This window comes from Lynx canadensis, chromosome A2, assembly GCF_007474595.2.
Source record: "Lynx canadensis isolate LIC74 chromosome A2, mLynCan4.pri.v2, whole genome shotgun sequence".
In the NCBI taxonomy this organism is placed as follows: Eukaryota; Metazoa; Chordata; class Mammalia; order Carnivora; family Felidae; genus Lynx; species Lynx canadensis.
The window spans coordinates 143,691,812-143,714,407 of record NC_044304.2 but is presented as its reverse complement, the minus strand read 5'-3'; the positions used below and the strand labels follow the sequence as shown (position 1 = coordinate 143,714,407).

At 39.8% G+C, this 22,596-nt stretch overlaps 1 protein-coding gene and 1 long non-coding RNA gene across 3 annotated transcripts in view; one reads left to right on the top strand and one right to left on the bottom strand.

The window, feature by feature from the left end:
* The window catches only part of ZNF800 (zinc finger protein 800), a 47,825-nt gene extending 38,227 nt beyond the window's left edge, over window positions 1-9,598 (top strand). Inside the window, exons 6-7 of one of the 2 annotated variants that reach the window (XR_004343306.1) lie at window positions 1,355-1,407; window positions 9,582-9,598. Coding sequence is in view for 1 of the 2 variants with exons in the window: in XM_030308361.1 (XP_030164221.1) it covers window position 1,355 (1 nt within the window). In the remaining variant the exon portion in view is untranslated. Of the gene's footprint in view, window positions 1-1,354; window positions 1,740-9,581 lie in introns of those variants that run through there. The other variant, XM_030308361.1, reaches the window with a different exon arrangement.
* On the bottom strand, window positions 2,340-22,244 carry LOC115509143. Its single transcript, XR_003967236.1, has 3 exons — window positions 22,232-22,244; window positions 14,285-14,287; window positions 2,340-2,510 (listed from the first exon to the last, which is right to left on the bottom strand). It is a non-coding gene; the product is annotated as an uncharacterized LOC115509143 (long non-coding RNA).
* Window positions 22,245-22,596: the final 352 nt, after the last annotated feature.

Below are 22,596 nucleotides of genomic sequence, written 5' to 3'. Positions count from 1 at the left end.
AGATCACTGGGAGATAGAAGGTAGTGTTTTGCTTTGTTTTGTATTGTTTTGGCATTCCTTCTGATGCAGTAAAATCCGCAGCACTTTATTTCATCTGCTAGCCCCAATTCACAGACTTAATCGATAGAAAAGTAAAACTGGCACCTCTTGATTTCCCGGTTTTGTGTATCTTGGGTGGAGCTGACTCCTAAGTGTGTGAAGGTTGTGATAGGAAATGACGCCAGGTACTTGCAAGAAAATACTGGAAGAGGGTTGCCAAACATTTTCTCATACCTCAGCGCCCTGCCCTATTAAAAGTTGCATCTAGATGCATAGTGATCTTGTATTTAGCCTGTTCAGTCACTTTTGATACAGTGCTAGTGTGTCGTCACTCCTACGTAGTAGTAGTCTGCAGAGAAAATTTGGCAACCCTGATTCTCACGTGTTTTGCAAAGTTACCATTTAAAATCAAAGTATGATTAAAACTAAATTCATCATCCTACTACGAGCGCCGACTTGGTCCATGCTGCCATCATCTTGTTGCTTATCACACAGGGTTCAAAATCCTCTTTCTTTTGTGACTCTGTTCTTGACAGCTCCGACCCATGGTGACCTCTTCCTTTGATGAACTCACAACATTTACCTTAGCAGTTATTTTTCACTCTCACCCTGTGTGTTACTATTGCATCATTATTTAACTAGAGTGTCCCCCACGATTAGACTCTAAGCCCTTTGAGGCCCAACAGTTTTTCTCCGCAGCATGTGGGATAATGAATGAACGGATCCCCAGGCCTCTTCCTGTTTTCTGTTCTCCAGCTGTCAGTTTGGGTGTCTTTTCTGTCACCTCTTTGTGTCCTACTTTGGTCTAAACCTTCTATTGCTGTCCTCTTGGCTACTCTGGTTCTGTTAGTATCTTGTTTATGAAGATTATCAATGATTTTGGGAGATTCTTGGGCTAACTTTATGGGAATAGGAGGTGATTTTTCAGCTTTTTTTCTTAGGATCCATTTTTAAACTCTACTGCAAAAATTCTACCTTTTTACAATTATTTTTAATATTCATGTATCAAGTATATTCTAGGAGTCTATATCTTCGAAGCCATAGTTTAGATCTATAAAAAAGGAGGATTAACCTGAAGCAAAGAAGAGAAACATTGTTGCCAAACAGAAAGTTTATTCTCAGACTCTTTTGCTTGCTATGTTGCCTTTTTTTTTTTTTTATAGCCTCATGGGAACAGAGCAGGCCGAAGTGTAAGTAATTACAATATTGTGTTATATAAGTCACTGCAAAGTAAGGCTTATAGTTATTTTTTTTTTTTAGCCACCTGGCATTTTGTATATGCTGTTTTTTGAGCCATAATTCTGTTGAATTGCAGATGGGGACTCTAGAGATTTAGCATACCCTCATTCTAAAGTGGAAAAAGTTGAGGTAAGTGGTTGCACAAGGTCACATGTGTAGTTAATGAAGAATTCAGGAATAGAGGCCAGCTATCTCTTAAAGATTAGTAGGTAATAACACATACATGTAAAAAAAAAAATAACAAAAAAACGGTACTATGAGGTGTTCTGTGAAAGGTAAGTTTTCCTCCTATCCCATCTCTCATTCTCTACCCCAGAGTCAAATTACCAGTTTCTTGGGCTTTCAAGAGCTGTCCTATGTATATATAACCATATAAATGTATACCTTCCCCTTTATGCAAATGGTAGCATGTTTGTATACACTTTTCTGTACCTTGCTTTTTTCCCCCCACTTTTTCACATGGCAGCATGTCTGAATTTTGTGGACACTGGATATTTTTATTCTTTGGTCCATGAACTTTCATGTTACTATATTGTCTACCATTTAAACAAATAGTTTTTGTTCATATGAATGGACAAATTATTAAATCATTTTTTGTTTCTAGTATATATTGAGTTTCTTGTGTGACCACAATGTAGTATTTCACATTGCTTTCAGAAAGAGATCATGGTTATTGATTTATTTTATGGTATATGTTGAAGTTAAAAGATAAGTGAAATATATATAATAATTATTACCACTAGTTACCAATAACAGCTGATTAGGAAATTTTCTTTTTCATTTGAAAAAGAAGTGAAAGAGTTTTCAGGGAAATGATTTACCTTTAGACTTGTATAAAAATCTTTCTGGTATGTACAAAAATCTTTCTCAGTGCCAGTGAAAGGCAACAATGTTATAAATACCAAACCACAAATGTTTATTTTCTAAATTTTTAAATACCTTTTTTTCCATTTTTTAGAAAGATTTTATTTGTAAGTAGTTTCTATACCCAACATAGGACTTGAGCTCACAACCACAAAATCAAGAGTTGCATGCTTCACCGACTGAGCCAGCCAGGCGCCCCTATTTTCTGAATTTTTAAATCTCCAACCTCATATGCAAATAACAGAAATAATTTTTCATTTGTTTCTCAAAATGGATTGTAACTATATGTGTTAATCTTGATATGACTCATGATCATCTGTATAAAAATGTATTCTTAATTTTGATCATTCTGGGTTTCTCTTGGCTAACTTATGTATCAGTGCAATTATTGCTTTATTTATTAGAGATTAATGGGGCCTAAAGAACTCCTTGATTTTAGATCTTTTCGACCAAACCATATCACAAAAGGCAAACCCACTAAAAAAAAATGTGTCCCATGCCAGATGTCCATGATAGGATTTATAGAGGTTAAGTATTTATATTTGGATTTTACTTTAGATAGACAGTAATCCTGCATTCTCCCTAAAGGTGGCAGTACTTCTCAATGCATTATTTACTGAGTAATTCTGTTTGAAAACAGTATTAATTATAATTCCATTACTGATTGGAAAAAAGTTAATCATACTAAAAGTATATTTTCGTAATACTTTCACATTAGTTAAGATTCAGTAGTAGAACAAATAAGATTGTATTTTTGAGGTTTATAGCATTAGTGCAGCTTTTATGTGTATTATCTTCAAACCTGGACAGTTCTAATTGCATTCTGACTTTGGAATTCTTGGTGTAAGATTGAGAGCTAAAGTCTTGTCAAAAATTGTGATTAAGTCATGGTAGAACCTTGCTATATTTCTAGGTCTCTCTTCTATGGAGATATTATCAGGAAACAAAAACTGACAAAACACCCCAAACAAAAACCAGAACCCTTAAATAACTGTGTATTGTGTGAGACATGGGAATTTTTTTTTTTAGTGTTTTTTTTTTATTTTTTTTATTTTAAGAAAGAGCACACACAAGTTGGGGAGGGGCAGAAGGAGAGAGAGAGAGAGAGAGAGAGAGAGAGAGAGAGAGTTTCGAGCAGGCTTCATGCTCAGCCTGCTGCAGGCTTGATCCCACAACCTTGGGATAATGACCTGAGCCAAAATCAAGAGGGGGATGCTCAACTCACTGAGCCATCCAGGCACCTGGGAAATGTTTTGATATTTATTGTTTGGTATAAATTTATATGTCTAAATTTTACTTCAATTTTTTTTCCTTAGGTGGCTAACTTATTTTAACAAGTGAAATAAATATTTATTGGTGCTACTAAAAAAAAACAATCTTGGGGCACCTGGGTGGCTCAGTTGGTTGAGCTTCCGACTCCTGATTTTGGCTCAAGTCATGATCCCAGGGTCATGGGATCAAATCCCACGTCAGGCTCCACACTGAGTGTGGAGCCTGCTTAAGATTCTCTCCTTCTAGGGCGCCTGGGTGGCGCAGTCGGTTAAGCGTCCGACTTCAGCCAGGTCACGATCTCGCGGTCCGTGAGTTCGAGCCCCGCGTCGGGCTCTGGGCTGATGGCTCAGAGCCTGGAGCCTGTTTCCGATTCTGTGTCTCCCTCTCTCTCTGCCCCTCCCCCGTTCATGCTCTGTCTCTCTCTGTCCCAAAAATAAATAAACGCTGAAAAAAAAAATTTAAAAAATAAAAAGATTCTCTCCTTCTCTCTCTCTCTTTCTGCCCCTCTCCCTTGCTTGCACTCTCTCTCTCTCTCTCTCTGTCTCTAAATCAGTCAATCCTCAATCTTGAGCCTTTTCTGCTATAAAAACAAAGCTCTGAATTCACAAGGTGGTGCCCTGGAGTCTGGAGAAACACTATGTTTTGTCCTCCTTTTTCCATCATTTTCATTCCTAAATGGTTCGTGTGTGCGCACATGCGCATGCGCTGTATGCATGTGCACGTGTATGTGTTTAGTATGTGTTTGAAATCACATAGCATTGTAGTTTGAAGATGGTGAACAAGATAGAGCAGGCCAGCCTCCCCTCCAGGCCTCACAGGTCACTTTGACATGGCTATTACTTTCTAAGGCTGGCCTTGATTATTGGTTGATCTAGCAAGGTGACTGGGTGCTAGAGAACTGTGTCATCTAACGAGCCTCCTAGATACTGGTGTATAAATATTACAGTGCTAGTTTTTTAATTTGCAGGGAGAGGTATCAGACGCACTGGCTTCTAATGTTTATGGCTCAGTGTATTTTCTCCAGACAGGCAAATCTACAGTCTACTAAGTTGTAATCAGAAGGTTGCTTCATGGGCATTGAGTCAGCTCACAGTGACCCAAATCAGCAAGTTCTGGTAGTGTGATGCATTCATCTTTCCCAAGGAATATATTTGCCACTCAGACCAGATGTTCAATTTTCAGAGCATCCTTTTTACTAGACCAGGCTGCAGACAGATGGCCAGCTTTTGATTTCTTGATTTCTTTTCTTACATAGTTACCATGGACTATCTCCTTTAGCACATTTTTTTCCATTGGAGTTTAATAAATTTGCATTAATACCTATAAAACACTTAGCCCAGTGCCTGGCATACAGTAATTAAATAATAACTAATATTAATAAGTATAACTGGTGTTGAGTTCAGGTCACATTGATACTTGTAATATCAAAGTCAGTCTTTTGGGCCATTTCTTTAGATGACTGATCTGTCTCATCTTTTACAATTTGAGCTATTTTCATTCTTTATTCTTTAAGTCTTTTAACTCCTTAATTTCATTTACCCTTAATATGGAATCCATAAGCTAATTAGGACAATCCTTTTTAGCTCTGAAAGACTTTGCTACCATTTTGTTTTTGAGACTTTCTTTTTCAAGTTTCAGTTTTTTGCTCCCAAATACCTCATTCTCCACAGTTCCCCATCTGCAATGTGAGTCTATTAAAAGAGATGATCTTCAAGTTACTGCTTAGCTCTAGAATATGTATAATTTTATATCTTATTTGAACAGATGATGTTTCAGTTATAGCCCTTTCCCTCTAATCATGCTTACCTTCATTTCAAGCTCTGCTTAAATTCTTTCTCATAGAATGTAAAGTTATTTTGAAAATGGTAGCAGCATCTGGATTCTTAGAATAGCAGGATTGCCATGGAATTGGGAGGTAATGGTTGAAAAACCCAGAGGTAGAGGTATGATGGTGGTGAATTCAGCAGTTGACAGTGACATTACAGGTAGGACACACAGCTGGCGAATCAAAATGTTTTGTTTGGAAATGGGTACAGAAAGGAACAGATGAGTTGGTCACTGCAGCAACTAATGAGCATTGTCAGCCTTCCCCTCTCCATCCATCTGGGGATCAGTTATTCTTTTAAGAGTGGCGGAATGGATTTAGGAAAACAGTGGAGACATTGCCATAGCTTTTTCTGGTATTCGTAAAAATACAGATTATGGTGCATTTTTGAAGCTGGTGGTCTCAGAACCACACTTGGAGCCAACAGTCCTGGGTAGTGACTGTTGTGGGAGTTCAGAAAGTGGAGAGATCATTTCAGACTGTAATGATCAGGGAAAGCTCGTCGGGAGTGGCTTTGGTCTGGGTCTTGAGGGGTGGGAAGTGTTTGAATAGACGTAAGGAGGGAGAAAACATTTTTTTGATGGGTGAAATGCCAAGAACAAAAGCATAGAGGTGAGAAATAATCATACATGATAGGGGAGTGGAGTGGTATAGAGTTTCTTAAATATGGTCCATGAAACAGAATTGAAGCAGTGCTTCTGTCAAATACCACTAACTCCAGAATTAGAAGAAAACGGATGCTGTGCCACTTTTGTTCAGCATGCAACTGGATAAACTATTGATGCCTCTCATTGCATCAAGCTTCACGTTTTCATGTGCTCCCTGATGCCCTCAAGAAAGAATTCCATTTTAGGACCCTTTTGGGAAATTGGAAAGACTGTCAACAGTTTCAAAATAATCCTGTCTTTTTCTCTCTCTAATATTCAAATGGAAGAAAAAAAAATACTAGCACTCTGAGGGCAAATGTGCACCCATCATATCAGGCATACGTCATGGTTTTCCTGCTTTGATGAGGGAAGGCTAGCCACACGTGACTGTGTCTCATTACTTTCCGTATCAGCTGCTGTCACTACCTTTCCAACAGGTACTACCAAGAAATAGGAAAAGAATATGATGTTTTTCTCTACTAGGCAGAGGTTTGCTGCCTTTCAAGAGGTCTTAATTTAATTTGAAAGCAGGGGAAATAACATTACTTGACTCTAGGTTGAAAGCCTTGGAGGAGGGGTTCGTGGGTGGCTCAGTCAGTTAAGCGTCTGATTGTTGGTTTTGGCTCAGGTCATGATATCACGGTTGGTGAGTTTGAGCCCCGCATGGGGCTCTGCACTGGCAGTGAGTAGCCTGCTTGGGATTCTTTCTCCTTTTCTCTCTGCCCCTCCCACTATCTCTCTAATAAATAAACTTAAAAAAAATTTTTTTTGAAGTGTTGGAGGAATTTAGTGTTGCAGTACAGAGGTAACCTTAACCTGACAAAGCGTTCTTTGGAATTCTGCTTGGGTTCTGTGTACCTTTGGGAGTCAAAGATTTCACTGCTTGTTGCCATGGAGAAAAAAGTTCTAACTGATTATCAAAGAAGACGTATGTGTTGCTGTATCAAAGACCATATCATAATTTTACTTCAATAAGCCAAATATAGTTGAAATTTACTACTGAGCAGTTAGAAGCTTTTAAATTAATTTTCTTCAGGAAGCCATTTTTCTTTTACAAAAAATAACAATATGAGGGAGGTATAATCCTTTGTAAATACTGTTTTTTATACATGGCTTATGTTCAGGAAATCAGTTTCCAGTGCAGTGAAATAAAGTATATGGTGTATGCATTTCTGTGCATAATTCTGGAGGACAAAGCCCATATCTTTAATCAGAATCTCAGACTGGTCTCTGACTTTCCTGAAAGGCTAAGAACTAATAATTTAGCTAGTGTGAAGACAGTGGGATGCTGTGGATGAATCTGAGCAAAGGAATGATGGGAAATTAGAAAGCTCATGCGAAGAATGTGAGAAATAAAGCTTTGGCAGGACTGAAGGGTGATTTAGGGATTCAGATTAGCTCCAGGGTCTGAGTTATCCTAATAATCTGAAGGCAATTTTCTAGATAGAGCTTCTCAAAGGTAGGAACCCTCAGTAATCTTTTGGTCTTAGTGTCTAAGCACAGTACTGAGACAAACAGTACTCAAAAATGTCAAATTAAATAGACTCACTGTATGGAGAATGAAAGTTAGACGATAGCACCAAAAATAAATGCTCTTCCGTATCTGTATTCAGTCCTGTTTATGTTAACTGATTTGGTGAAAAATAAGGTTTTTGGAGAGGAAATGCTTTATAAAAAAGCTCATAAACCATCTTTTTGTTCAGGAACAGTTAGTTAATACAAACTTTTTGGCCTCTCAGGATTTGTTCTCTGTAAATTTTATTTCTGAAAATCTTTTACTAAAAGTATGCCTCTAGACATGATAATTTTATCCAGTACCTTTAGAGAGAAGGAAACTTGCAGTATGGTGTGGTTGAGTAGGTCATCACTGATTTAAGCACTATTGTAATAAACATCTAAACTTGGATTTGTTCATCATTAAGTAAAATCAACCTGACAACTCTGAGGTCACTTCGGCTTAAAATATCATTGGAACTTCTCTCTCTTAAAAATAAATAAACATTAAAAATTTTTTTTTTTTAAAAGGGGCGCCTGGGTGGCTCAGTCGGTTAAACGTCCTACTTCTGTTCAGGTCATGATCTCACGGTTTGTGGGTTCAAGCCCCGCGTCGGGCTCTGTGCTGACAGCTCAGGGCCTGGAGCCTGCTTCAGATTTTGTGTCTCTCTTTCTCTCTCTCTCTCTCTCTCTCTCTCTCTCTGCCCCTTCCCCGCTCACACTCTGTCTCTATCTTTTAAAAATAAAAAAACATTAAAAAAAATTAAAAATATCATTGGAACTTATAATGTATCTTGTATCAAATTAACAACACAGCCCTGGAATCCCACCCCTATATTATATTAATATAATTTTATGGTCATCTTTATGCATTTTCCTGGGACAAGGTTTAGCAAAAACCAGACTTCCTAGGTATTAATGACTGCTAAAAATTTAAATGTATTATAATGGAAGACCAAGATGTTTAGACTAGTTCATTGTAACATTTTAATTTGGCTCCCACTAAGTTCTTTGAAGTCAAAGAGACAATTATTGAATATGTTGTTAAAACGTTGGTATTCTATAAAACATCTGTTCCAAAAATATAATTGTTTTTTTTTCTGTTTTTAGTAAACTTTGTGTTCTCAAGTCTAACAAACCAAATTAGGTTTGTTAGAAACCCAGAAAGCTTTTTTCCCTCCCTTTTTTCTGAAGTAGAAATGATTACTAGAGTAAAATAAGGTATAACTTCACAAAAGACACTGCTTATGGTTAACTGTGTAATATTTAAGGGACAAGCTGCTTTGTAATACTCTGATGTACTCAGTACCTTTCAGGAAGATAAACTACTGGGGACCATCCATTCATTCTTAAAACCTGATGTCCACTAGTTTTCTAAACAATACGATTATTTTCAGAAATTTGACTTGGGAGAAAGAATGGGAACATAAGGGAATAAAGTTTTATTAAGTGTATTTTTATTTAAAAATGAATATGCTTATTGTATACAATTTGGGAAGCATATCAAGATTACCTGCGGCCTCATCACCTGGAGATGACCATTTGGGGTTTTTGTCTCCATTATTTTATACACGTGTGGTGTGCTGTGTATGTACACACATAAGTATACACCTCTCCACACACATTACAAATGGGGATGAGAACTGATTTTTTCATTCCGTCTAGTATAAATACTTTCCCATATGATCAGGTATTATTTCCCAGCATTATTTTGATAGGCTAATATCTACTCTAAGAAAGAGTATAATCTGACTGACATCTTACTGTTGGATATAGGATAGTTCCCGTTTTTCTTTACATTTTTTCTTTAATTTTCTTCGCCTTTGGTTTTTTTTTTTCATGTTATAGATACTGTATTGAACACCCTGTATGAAAATTTTGTATGTATTCATAATTATTCCTTAGGGGAAAATTCTAAAACGAGAATTGCGTCAAAGTACGAAACGATTTAAGGGTTTTGATACGTTTTCTCTAATTGCTAAAACACGTACGCGACTTCAGCCGGAGGCCGTTTTCCTCCGATCACACAGGTTTCTGTGCGTCTGCGGGACGGACAACCTGTTGGGCGGAAATGGCATCGCGCGGAGTTCGGGTTTGCGGCGCCCGGATTAGCTGGGAGGAGCCGGCGCGTGTGTCCCGTTTCTAACCGGCGTGTCTTTGTCTTTCTCCATGGGGACCGCTGCCGCCCGTGCGGGCCGAAGCCTCGGGAAGCCGTCGCCCCGCAGCGCCGCCGCCCTGCGCCCGGCCGCCCGGGGAGCCGCTGCGCCGCGGGCGCCGTCACCACGCGCCAGGCCGCCGCCAGCTGCCGCGCCAAGCTCCGCGGCGGCGCCGCCCGGGAGCGCCAGCACGCCGCCCGCGGCCTCGGGAAGCCCGCGCCGCCGTGAGCGCCGCCGCCCGGCCACCGGCGGGACCACGCCAGCGCTCCGCACCGCCCGAGTACCTCAGGCGCCCCCGCCGCGTCCCGCCTTCTTCCCCGCGCGCCTGCAGACCTTCCCGGGCTCGGGCAAGTCCGCTCCGACGGCAGCGAACTCCGCGGTGTGCTCAGCTGTTCGCAGACCTCCCTTCACCCGCTCGCTGTGACCGAACCTGGCTCGCCTCACAACTCTTGCCCACGAAGCCCTCAGGAGGACCGTGTGCCTTAGGGCCGGCGGGTCGGGAGGATGGCCTCTTTGCTAGTCTTTGCTGCTCTCCGAGCGTAACTTCCTCATCCTGCCAAAACCCCGGCTTTTTTTTTTTTTTTTTTTTAAGAATCTTCCCACTGGACGGTAGCAACCTCTTTCCCTCCTTGTAATTTATCCACTTCCTAGGCAGTTTCTTTCGTTATTAGTTCTTCAAAGGCCAGCTCCCGCTTTAGTCTTCTTCACCTCAAATCCTATCATCAACAAGCTCCTCCCCACCCCTGCCCCACTGTCTGCCAGAGATTGGTTTAGTAAGTGTGCAAATCCCCGATGACTGCGGGGTCACCGACACAGTCTGGAGTGTGTAATGCGTAACTGTGGTTGAACTCGAACTCCAACATCCTTGTAACTTCCCTCCTCGTAACTTCATCCCCAGTGACCATTTCTTCCCCTAGGAATCAGTCCTTGCCCCCATGGCTCTAGACTGCATCCCGGGAGATCCACTACCGGGTTTGCACTGAAGCCATGCTCCTCCTGGCTACTCCCAGTCCCTAACCGAGTCTCGTGTGGGTATTAGTGATGGTCCATTCATGTGACATGCAGGACTCCTCTAAGGAGCAACTTTGTCTCGGGGACTCCTCAGCAGCCTGGTTGAACTTTCTTAGAACCGCGCTGCATGCAGTCTAAGGCTCTTCTTGCTGGATCCCCTTCTCCTTTCATAGGTGTCAGACTTGCATTATGGTATGAAGTCCTTCCCCTCCCTGCTCCTGTTTCCTTACCTTTCTCCTTCACAGATGTCCCCTCAATAAAACTCTTGCAAATTGAAGCCTGCCTTGGTGTCTGCTTCTAGAAGGACCTGAGCTAACAGGTTATCAGACATTCCACTCTGATCATCTTCCTATCCTTCTGGATCCCTTGTTTACTGACAGCTAATTCATTAACTTCATTTCCCACTAGCCCCTGTTCTAGATTCACTTCCTTCCTTGTCTAGCCTGGATGCCACGGTCCATCATTATAATCCTTGAAATATAGTGCTCTCAGCAATCTTTAACCTCAATTTCTTCCAATTTACTTTCCCTGTAAACTCCCAGCTCTGGACAAACTTTACCATCTGCCTTCCATGGGCTTTATTGGGACAACTGAACATTTTCTTTAAGAAAATCACACAATGCAGTTAGTTTCACTTTCAACTCATGATTTCCAACCTCAAATTGGTGCTGTTGTTCCCACTGTAGTTTCAGGTTCCCACTTCTAATGCATATACCTTTTCATCTCTCCTCAAATTTTCTGATCCCTTCCTACCTGTTTACTTCAAACAGGTTTTTATTGCATAAAAACCTCCTCATCTTCCACCACAAAACCCTCCTACCCCCAACCTCCCAACCAGCTACCTTGGTAACCTCCTCCTTCCTTTTGTGACTATGGAGGAAATTTCAAATTCCAGCTCCTCTTCTGTGCTCTGGATCCCATTCCCTGTCGCCTTTCCAAGGACTTTTCTCCTTAGGTTTTCCCCTTTCTCTCTTCTACATCATCGTCCCTGTCTTGAATGGATCATTCTCATCTCCCTGCAGACATGTTCCAGCGTCCAAAATCTAAACCACGTCTTTCCCACCAATAGCCATTTCTCAGCTCACCAAACTCTGTGGAGTTATCTTTATATATTGTCTTCATCAATCTTCCAATTGCTTTCAATCCACAATGTGACTCCCCCTGTCCCACCACTGAAAGTGTCCTTGTTAAGATTACCAGTCACTTCCGTGTTATCCTAAAAAGGAGGATACCTTTCTGTCCTCACCTTGACCACTCTCTGCTTTTTAAATGTTCTGTCTCATCTTGACCATCTCTGCTTTTTAAATGTTCTGTTCTTATCCAAGGCACTATTGTCTCCTGGTTTTCCTCCTTCACTGATCAGTGTTATACTTCTTCTGCCTGGCTTTGAGAAGTTGAGGTCTCTCACCTCCATTCAGCTCCTCTTTTCTTCATGTACTTTCTCAGGACAGTCTTAACAATTTCCATCCATTTAAGCACTGTCTTTGTGCTAAAGGTTTCAACTTTGTTTCCCCCCCTTGACTTGTAAGTTCTAGATCTATCTAGTTGTTTGCTTAATATCTTCCTTTGGATGACTCAGATCTTTCAAACTTAACATGTCCAAAACCTAATTCCTCATTCTCATCCCAAACCTGTTTCCCCTCACCTTCTCTATTGCAGTAAATAGCACTGCCATCCAACAACCAAGCTCGAAACCTAGGAGTCATCCTTGATTCTTTGATGACTTCTTTTTCACATCAAATAGGCCAGCATAATCTATCAACTTCATCTCCAAAATACACCTTTAATCTGTCTGCTTCTTTCCATTTTCAATGCTAGTATTTAATCCTGATGAGTATTTTTTCTCGATTACTGTGATAGCCAGTCATACCTATTCTCTCTGCTTCTACTCTTGACCCCCCACCCACTTCGGCACATTCTTGGTAGAGTGGAAACAATGATCATAACTTGAGTTGAGTAAATTGTTGCTCACAGGATAAAAGCTAAACCCCCTGCCATGGCTTACAGAGTGCTGTGTGAACTGACCCTTACTGTTCTCTCCACCCCCAACCATGCTCCCCTCTTTATTGCCCACTGTGATGCAGCTGCACTGGTTCCTCCAACATGCCAAGATCTATTTTGCACCTCAGGGGCTTAGGAAATGCTGGTATCTCTGCTTAAGCTGCTCTCCTTGGCTATCCTTTATGTGACACTTAAATACATCCTGAGAAAGCCCTGCCCACAGCATTGCTTGAAAGTAGTCCTCACCACTCTTCTCCCAGTTTTTTATTTGTTTCCTTCTTTACTCAATCCCTTTTCTCAATTTGTAACTTTGTTTATTTGTTTATTTACTTTTTGTATGTGTGTCTGTTTCTCATTCTGGAATGAATGAGGGAAGAGACTGTGTCTGGATGTCTAGATTCTTCAACACTGTATGTCCAGCCCCTAGCACAACTTGGCACATATCAGATGCACAATAAATACCTGTTGAAGGAACAAATAAACACCTTTGCTAATTTTTTGGTTGGGAGTTCACTTTTTATTGATTTCTAAGAGCTCTTTATATATAAAATAATCAACTATTTGTTCAATATGCTGCAGACATTTTGCCCCTTGTCATATATGTACCAATTTAATTCATGATGTCTTTGATATATAATACTACATTTCCATTTAGATAAATCTATCTTTTCTTTCATGATTTCTGCTCTTGGTGATATGTTTTAAAAAAGTCTTCTCCATCTCAATGTTATATAAATTTGTTTATGTTTTTTTTTTCTTAATTTTTAAAGATTGAAATCTTTACTCCAAATGGAATTTATTTTGATATAGATGTGATTAAGGCTCTAACTATTTATTAGTTGTTGCATCATCGTTATTGAAAACTCCCTCTTCCATTGTTTTAAACCACATTTACCAAATATTAAATTCTTAAATACACTTGGAGTGTTTCTGGATTTATTGTTTGTTTGTTGGTTGCCTGGTAGTCTTCTCTATTCCCGAGCCATGCTGTTTTAATTACTGTCATTTCATAATTTGCCTTATTAGTGATTAACTTTTAATGGGGCAAACTTTACTCTGGGGCAAACATTCTCTTCTTTTTCAGCTCTATTTGTGCATTTATTCTTTCAGATAAACTTTAGCTGTCTTTCAGTCAAGTTCCAAGAGAAATTCTATAGCATTTGTTTAGAATTGCTTTAATGTTATAATTAATTGGAGGACAATTGCCATTTTGTAATATTAATTTCTCCACGGAACTTGTCACATGTCAGGTTGTTGAAGGCTTCCAAGGATATACCAACGTATACCAATAGTATCCCAATATACAATATACCAAGGATATTCCTTGGAATTGTAGGTCCTCCAATTTCTTGTTAATCATTAATATGCCATCTTTGTTGGGGTCATTTTCTCTTATGTTTTAACTGGTTGCTCCTTGGAGGCTAAGCTCATGATTTTTTGGTAATTCTTTTGAAACTCTTCCATTAATCCTCCTAGTTGATTCTCTTCTAAGTAGACAATCATGTCAAGTGTATAATGATAATGTCTCTCTGCCTTTACAATATTTACCTCATATAAATTTTGCTTTTATTCTGACTTTTGAGGAATGTCATTATATTTCACACTTTTAATGTAGCTTTGGATTGAAATAGGGTCCCATTAGGTTAAGGAAATGTTTCTGGCTCACGATGCAAGCATTTTATTGAAGTTGGTTGATTATATTAACATACTGGGAAACTGAGAATCATATGGTTTACTTCCTTGACCTTATTACAATAATCATATTAATAGATTTCTTAATGTTGGATTATTTCTGCATGAGATTCCTATTTCATTATGGTGGGCTTTTTTTCCCTTTCAGTATAATATAATGTTGAATTCAGCTTCTTACATTCCTTAGGATAATTGCATTTATATCAGGATATAAGTGGATGGTAGTTTTACACTTTTTAATTCATTTTTTATCAGCTTCAAAAAATCATCTTCTCTGCTCTAGATTAGTATAGACGATAGGAATAGCTTATTCTTTGAGGATTTGGAAGAACTCACCTAGTACTATTTAGACTCCAAATTTTTTTTCAGGGTAGGTGAGTGGAAGATTACTCTGAACATTGAAGTTTTTCTTCCATACTTTGGCCTAGGAGGTTAACTACTATTTCTGAGTATCAATTTAAAATAATATTTGAGGCGAAAATAACATTTAATAGAATTAAAATCACAGCACTTGTTTGTTTATTAATAAATTATTAAATATTTTCTTATATTATAGTTATAGCTCTTTCTCTAATTTTCTAATTTTTAGCTGCACTTTTTTTTTATTAGACTTGCCAGTCTTTAAGTGAACCAACATGTAGCTATGTCATAAATTCTATTTGACTATTTTTTACATCAGAATGTAACTTTACTCTTAACTAATTCCTTCTTTATTATTTTTAAGTTTGTTTTGTTTTTATAATGTTTCTTTGTAATTGATGACTTAGTTCATTTATTTTTATTTCTTTCTTATTTAATAATAGGATATATAAGGCTATAATTTACCTGTGAGAACAGCTTTGACTGCATCTCAAAGTTTTGGTATGTAGTCTCTTAATTGTTGCTGTTTTAAAATAATGGATTATAATTGCTGTTTTTATTTCATTTTTGACTGGTGTTATTTAGGATAGTGTTGTCAGGTTTTGTTTTTGTGAATCCTGATTTCTTTTTAATAAAGAATAAATTTATTAATATTTATGTTGCTATTTTAATAAAGAGCTAACTTTGTTTGGAAAAAGTGAAGCTATCTGTGAAGTGGTCTTATCTGAAGTTATATGCAAGCATTACCTAGAGTTCCTTCTTACAAGATCCTCCCCAAAGCTCCCAACTAGTGGTGTCTATACTATTGACAAGAGGGATTTTGCATACTAATACCAATAATTTACTGGAATTGTGATTTCTCTATAATGTCCTAGTTACTCACATAAAAGGCAAGAAAGAGCTTTCAAAATATTTATTGAACCCCAAATCCTCATAATATGGGACTTAAATGATCATTTAATAATTAGAAAAACTCATTATCAAAGTATATGAACTCAAGAAGGATTTGAAAACTGTGAGTATGGAATTTGTCACAAAATTTTGGCATTAAGAACAATTTTTCTTTGGACTTGGAAAAAGTAATTTAAAAAACATTTATTTTATAATTACAAATGAGATATATGTACATAAATAAAAATTATCTGTAACTCTATCACTCAGAAAAAAACACTGTTAACATTTTTTATATTTTTTTCTAGGACTGTTTCTGTACATTGCTCTTTCTTTCTTTTTGATAGAACTGGGATCATATTCTTTTGCATCTTGGTTTTGTGTCTTCACTTGTTTTTTGCGAGAACTTTCCTATGCTATTGGAAGTGTAGATGATTGGGAATTAATTTATTTCACTATTAGCAGTATAAGGATTGGGGTCTTCCTGCTGTGGTTTCCACTGCCCAGACTGCTTGCTTTTCCAACCTGGTCTTTGAAGCCTCTCCTGGTAGTCTTCTATGTAATTTCTTTGTTTTTTAAACTGGAATGAGTAGTTTCTGTCACTTGCACTCAAGAACTCTGACTGATAATAAGGTTTTGTTTTGATTGATAGCATTTTCAACATTCTTGTGCTGAAAGAAATCTCATGCACGTGTGTGCAGGCATGTGCATGTGCGTGTATGCATACACCCACACCCACACACCCATACTAATTTGGGGAATATTGCCTACTTTATTGGTGTATCTGGAGGTTCACGGCCATATTCTTATACTGAAGGCTCTGAGAAGTTCTGCATTAAAGTAAAAGGTTTGCTTTAAAAGTATGTATTTCAAACATTTCATTATAGAATATTTTTTTTAAATAGAACTGTTAATATTTTTTATAAAACTTCAGGAAATACTGATTTTGTTTATTAGCTAACAACATTTTGATGGCACTTTCTCTTGGCTTCCACACAGCAGTAATAATTGAATTAGTATGGATAGTATAATTTTCAATTGAGTTAGAAAATAGGACAAGTTTATTTTCTGGTGCCTTTATTGTTGTGTATGAAGGAGGTAGTCCCAGCTAGGCCTGCAGATCTGATCTCAGGATTGCCCTCAGATCCAGGTAAGAGAGGCCTCTGTTTTGGGACTCATGCTTTACAGGGCCCTTGTTCAGTTACTCTTACTTTGCCAGGACAAATGAGTCTGGGGAGCCAAGGGAATATGCCCACCTGGACTCGGAGTCCTCTTCTGTAGAGTATATTCTGGGTGCCCGGAACTCCAAAGTCTCAATCCACACAGCTATCTGGAGCTTCTTCAGGTCCATCCTGTTGTGCCATCAGTTAAACACTCATAGGGCCCAAAAGTGGCCAAAGGATGGCATTTGCAGGGGTGTGGACACAGCTTGGCTCTGCAGGCTGGAGAGTCCATACAGGTGCATGTGAGGCCCCGCACAGTGTGGGATGCAGCTGGGACTGTGGGATAGGGACCGGTTATGACTAGGCCACCGTGCTCCAGCATGGGACTCTGAGGAATCCAAGAATTCTTGATTTAAATGTGGTCTTCTAGGAAATTATGAAGATATATGTGTGAGCATAGAACAGAACTCATTTCATAGTTTTTTCTTGGTGTGTAACTTTAAAACATTTGGATGTCTGAGACATAAGTCTCCATTTTACTCTTGCCCCTGCAAATATTAGGGGTCAGACTGGTGCTTGGGGGGCTAGAAGCAAAAGTTGCAATCCTGGGAGCAGTGGCACACTGGGAAGTCTTAGGGCCTCGGAGGAAAGTGGCCTCTGGTGCCACTTGGGTGATAGAACCTGGGTGCCATGACATTCAGCCTGATGCAGCCCTAAAGCTCGGCATGAAGCACTGGAGCCTTTTGTCTTGGAATGAACCACAACCTGGCCAGTATCTCAGTAGTGACCATAGACCTCAGTGGGTTAGCCTAGAGGCTTGCTCCACTTAAGGGTCTTAAGCACTCCAGAAGCATCCAGAATTCTGGGTTCCAAAAGCCTTCCCAAAACATGATTCCCCTCCCCGCACCCCCGTCGAGTGAGAAGTTCAGAATCAGATTCAATTTTACTTGGAAATTAAAGAAATAGCCCATCTTTTATGCCTGACTGTGGTGGCATGAGAGCCACACTTTGTAACAAGTGAAAAATGGTGCGAAAAGAAACACAGAGTGTCTTGGAAGAGTGAATCAGAGGGGTCTCCCTTGGTCTGGAAGTTCGGGTGAAGTTCTTGGAAGAAGTGCCATTTAGCTGAGAGGTGGACAATGAGCAGAGTTTCCAGGGACAGCATTCAAGGCAGGATAAGAGGAAGGACATTGCAAAGAGGAGAGAAGACCGTATGGGGAGGTTGGATGTGGGAGAGAGCTGTCAGCACAGAGCCCGACGTGGGGCTCAAACTCACAAACTGTGAAATTATGACCTGAGCGAGTCAGACACTTAACCGACTAAGCCACCCACGTGCCCTATCCAGTAAGAAAATTATTAAATACCGAGAGGAAACTGTTACGCTAAAGATACACGCACTGTTATCTGGGATCATGGAAAAAGGAGCACTTAAATATTGCTGAGGGACTCAGAGAAAAGTTTATTTTCAAGGACATAAGTGCTTGAATAGAACCAGAAGGACTGAGTGGGAGTTTCCCAGTGAACAAAGGGTTGGTGAAAGAAAGAGAAAGGAAATAGCCAAGGGCACAAAGACTTGGGGTACTGAAATTATTCCCTATGGATGGAATTAGGGTGTGTGCCTTATTACATTGCTTGGATGTTTTTCTCTGGGTGATGGCAGGTATTTAGAGACCTCCAAGTAAGGACATGGCATGATTAGAAAGATCATTCCGAGGACAATGTGAAGGGTGGGTTTGCGGGACATGTAAGTGGTGCTGGAGGATATAGTAAAAACTTACTGCCGTAATACAGGTGTGAGGTGAGATTCCTGAAAGAGAGAGTTGGTAGTACAGGTGGGAAGAAGATGGGGAGAAGAGATGATTTGGAAATGGAAGGAACCAACAGGTTTTCTCAGATCTTTGTGTCTTACTCATCTCATCTCGACTTTAGACAACAGGCCATGAAAAACAGGCCATTCTGGGGTTGCCTTGGTGGCTCAGTTGGTTGAGTGTCTGACTTGATTTTGGTTCCGGTCATGATCTCACAGTTAGTGGGTTCAAACCCCGCATGAACTGCTTGGGATTCTCTCTCTCCCTCCCTTTCTACCCCTCCCCCACTCATTCTCTCTCAGTCTCCGTCTCAAAATAAATAAATATTTAAAATAAAAATAGATCATTCTGTGATGACCCCATTCACAGTAATGTTTCAGTGACTGATGACAGTTAGCTGTCCTTTCTCAGAGGACTTTGGATTTAAAAGAGTATGCCTGGAATGGGCAAGGAATGTGTCGAATGATGCGATTTCAGGTGCTTTGAATCTTGGCAGAAAGGTAATTATTGGATGGGGAAAGGAAGAAGAACCTATTGCTTCCTTTAGTTCAGTGGCTCTTAACTGGGGACACCTTTGCCCGGCCAGCAGACATTTGGCAGTACCTGGAGACATTTTTGGTTGTCACAACTTAGGTTAGGAGTGCTGGTGTTTAGAGGTGGGGGATGCTGCTAAACATCCCATGATGCATAGGACTTCCCCTACCCCCCACCAGAATTTATCCGGCCCCGTAGGCAATATTGCTGAGGTTGAGAAACCTGCCTTAAATCATTACAATAATGGCTCTATATTAAGACTTGTCCTATATCTAAGAATTACATAATTATTAGGTCGAACAATTATGACTTGAGGGATGAAACCATAAGTGACTTCTGTTCTTGTTAGCTCTCCCTTTACAGTGGTTCTGTGGGGCTTATTCTTGTCCTGGCCTTGGATAAAAACTTGGGCAGCTGTCATGAATTTTCTGTTCACCGTTACACAACGAAAACAGTCCTATATTCATTTTTAACCACAAAGTACGTTCTCAAGTCAGTAATCAAAATGTCTAGTCTCCTGTAATAATCAATAGTCCAAGCTTGATTCAAAGTTGAGCCTTCCCCTAGTCTCTTCCCCAAAGGCTGTGGTGGAGGAAGAGGATGAGGAGGCTTCTCCCCACTTTCCAGGCTTACTGCTCCTACCTTCTCCTAGCTTGCCCGGCCTCTGGGGTCAGAGCACAGGGAGCGAGGAAGCAAAGGGGGCCAGGAAAGTTCTTAATGAGTTGAGAGCGTCTTGAGTTGGTGTGGAATTTACTGGGCCTGGCAGGTGTTTACAGTTGATTCTAGCTCCTTGGATATTTCTAGGGGCCTCTCACCTAGAATTCCCTTCTGTGAGTCATGCACTCTCCCCTAGCACAGGGCTTCTTAAAAAGCCATCTGTGGTGAAGAACCAGGATTTTTGGGTCTGTGAAAGAAAGAGAAAGGGAACAATAGTTTCCAATTATTTCCGATCTGCTGTGGACAGATTGTTTTGAAAATATACAATAAAAATGAATTGCGGGTAAAATAAAATGAACAGAAAAAAGACATACAAAATGAAACAAAGACAGAGAAAATATAAATACGCCTTTTAAATGACCACATTCTACAGACATTAAATTACTGGGTCAAAGTGCTATACAATTTTCTGAAAGCTTACTTTCGATTTCCGTACTTTTTCAACATCATAGACCAATAACAAGCAGTCTGTGGACCAGCACCAGTTCTCAGACTGAAGAGCACTGATGTAGCTCGTTGTTGACTGTTTCCCTAGTTGCCTGAGAGATGGCGACATTTGACTTCTCTCCTCTGCAGCATGTCTGCTGCCTACACTGTCTGACTATCCTTCCTCCATTACTCCCATTGTCCCTGTCATTTGGTCAACAGAAAACATTAAGGCATCCTTTGCTATGACGTGGCCCCAGGGCACAGATTACCCAACGGGGCTGCCTCCTTTGGCTCACGCTCCCAGCTGCTGGCCAACAAATACTCTTTGGGTGCGGTCAGCAGAATAATGCGCCTCCTCACCCACCAAGGTGTCCACGCCTGGTCCCCAGAATTCATACATGTTACTTTATGTGGCGAAAAGGGTTGGGCAAAACAGACGTGATTAAGTTAATGGTTTTAAAATGAGGAGCGTAGCTTGGATTCTCCAGGTGTGCCCAGTGTAATCCTAGCTGTCCTTATAAGTGGGGGGGGGGGGGGGGGGGGGGTGCAGGAAAACGGGAGAAGATGTGATGGCAGAAGCGGAGGCTGGAGTAATACACCAAAATAGGTGAGCAGCCTCCAGAAGCTGGAAAAGGAAGGACATTGATTCTCCTGTAGAGCCTCCAGAAGGAATACAGCTGCACTGACACTTTGATTTTAGCCTGCTGAGACTTCTTATCTGCAGAAAGGTAAGATAATCCATTTGTGTCATTTGAATCCACTAAATTTGTGATAATTTGTTACAGTAGCAGCAAAAACAAACAAGAGTCAGACCCCAGCTCACTATAGCGTGGAACTTGGGTGCTGTGCTCAAAGTACCTCTACTTTGACCTGCCTGAAATCAGACTGCAGTTTCATTTGTAAACAGCCCAGTGCTTAGATGCTTGGCGGAACTCCCCTGTGAACAGCTTCATTGCTTGTTTGTGAAAGAAATAAAAAAACAAAGCAAAACAAAAAAAATTTGAAGTCTGAACTGTGGTGGCAGTGCTTAATGACCAGTTTATCGGTTTTGAGATGAATGAAAACTATTCCCCAAATTATAAACCTTAAATCTGCAATTTTACTTCTATGCCAACTCTTTAACGGCATTGTTTCTGTCTAAAAGGGATATACAATTAGCAATTTAATTTATTTGATTGCTTGATAATTTTCTCTTATACTATTCTTTCATTAAAATACTGTCAAGTGTGGGGCGCCTGTGTGGCTCAGTTGGTTAAGCATCCGACTTCAGCTCAGGTCATGATCTCATGGTCCGTGGGTTTGAGCCCCGCGTCGGGCTCTGTGCTGACAGCTCAGAGCCTGGAGCCTGCTAAGGATTCTGTGTGTCCCTCTCTCCCTGACCCTCCCCCGTTCATGCTCTGTCTCTCTCTGTCTCAAAAATAAATAAACATTAAAAAAAAAACAAAAAAAAATACTGTCAAGTGCTTTGTAGAAATCAGATTTAATGCAAATAATATAATTAATTCTCCTCTGTTGGCTTTTGCTTGTAGTGTTAGCAGAAATCTGAAAATGATATATGCAAACCCAAGTTTCTCAGGATAAAGCAACACTTAAAAGTAGTTTGCTATCATTTTACTTACCCGACTTCTCACTATTCTATGCTATAATGATTATTAATCATTGTGCACAAGAAATCAATCGCAATGGCCTAATGCTAATCTTTCAAAAGCACTTTGGCTACTACATGGTTCCATTTTTTAAGTCAGTAGAAGGTCTGTGTTTAATAACGGTAGACTGAGGCTCAGAAAGAACAGTGAGGCTAAGACTTCAAGTTCACAGCCCTCAGAAATATTCCTATTCATGCTTCATAATTTAGATATTTGCTGACTACTTAGAATGTAAGTCAGTGCATTAAATTCAATAGAATGTCAGAAATTATTTTTCTTGATTAATTGCCCAGGAGATATCTCTAGGTAATTGGGTGATCATCCTCTCACATGTGACTATTTCCAGGAGATGCCCACCTGAGCACTATATCATATATATAAAATCAAGAAACCAAAGGGAGAAGTAGAGATATGTAACTTGAGAAAATCCATCATGAAAGAACTGATCTCCTGGCTGATGCAAATGCTTTAGAATAATCAAACTGTTAAAAAATGTCATGCTTTCTGTAAAAAAGATTTTTTTTTTGATACTCTGGGTTCCCGTGTAAGTTGAAAAGATGATAAAGGAACTAAAAGAGAAATGGTTTGCTTTTGAGCTGTCACTGTTCTGGGGCCCCCATCAAAGAAACTCAGTTCATTTTGATTGAGCAAGTTAATAGAAATGAATGAAGAGAATGGAATTGAAAATGGAAAGAGAGTGTGGTTCAATAGGATAAGCAAAAAGGGTCGCCTGGGTGGCTCAGTCGGTTGAACATCTGACCTCGGCTCAGGTCATGATCTCACGGTCTGTGAGTTCAAGTCCCGCATC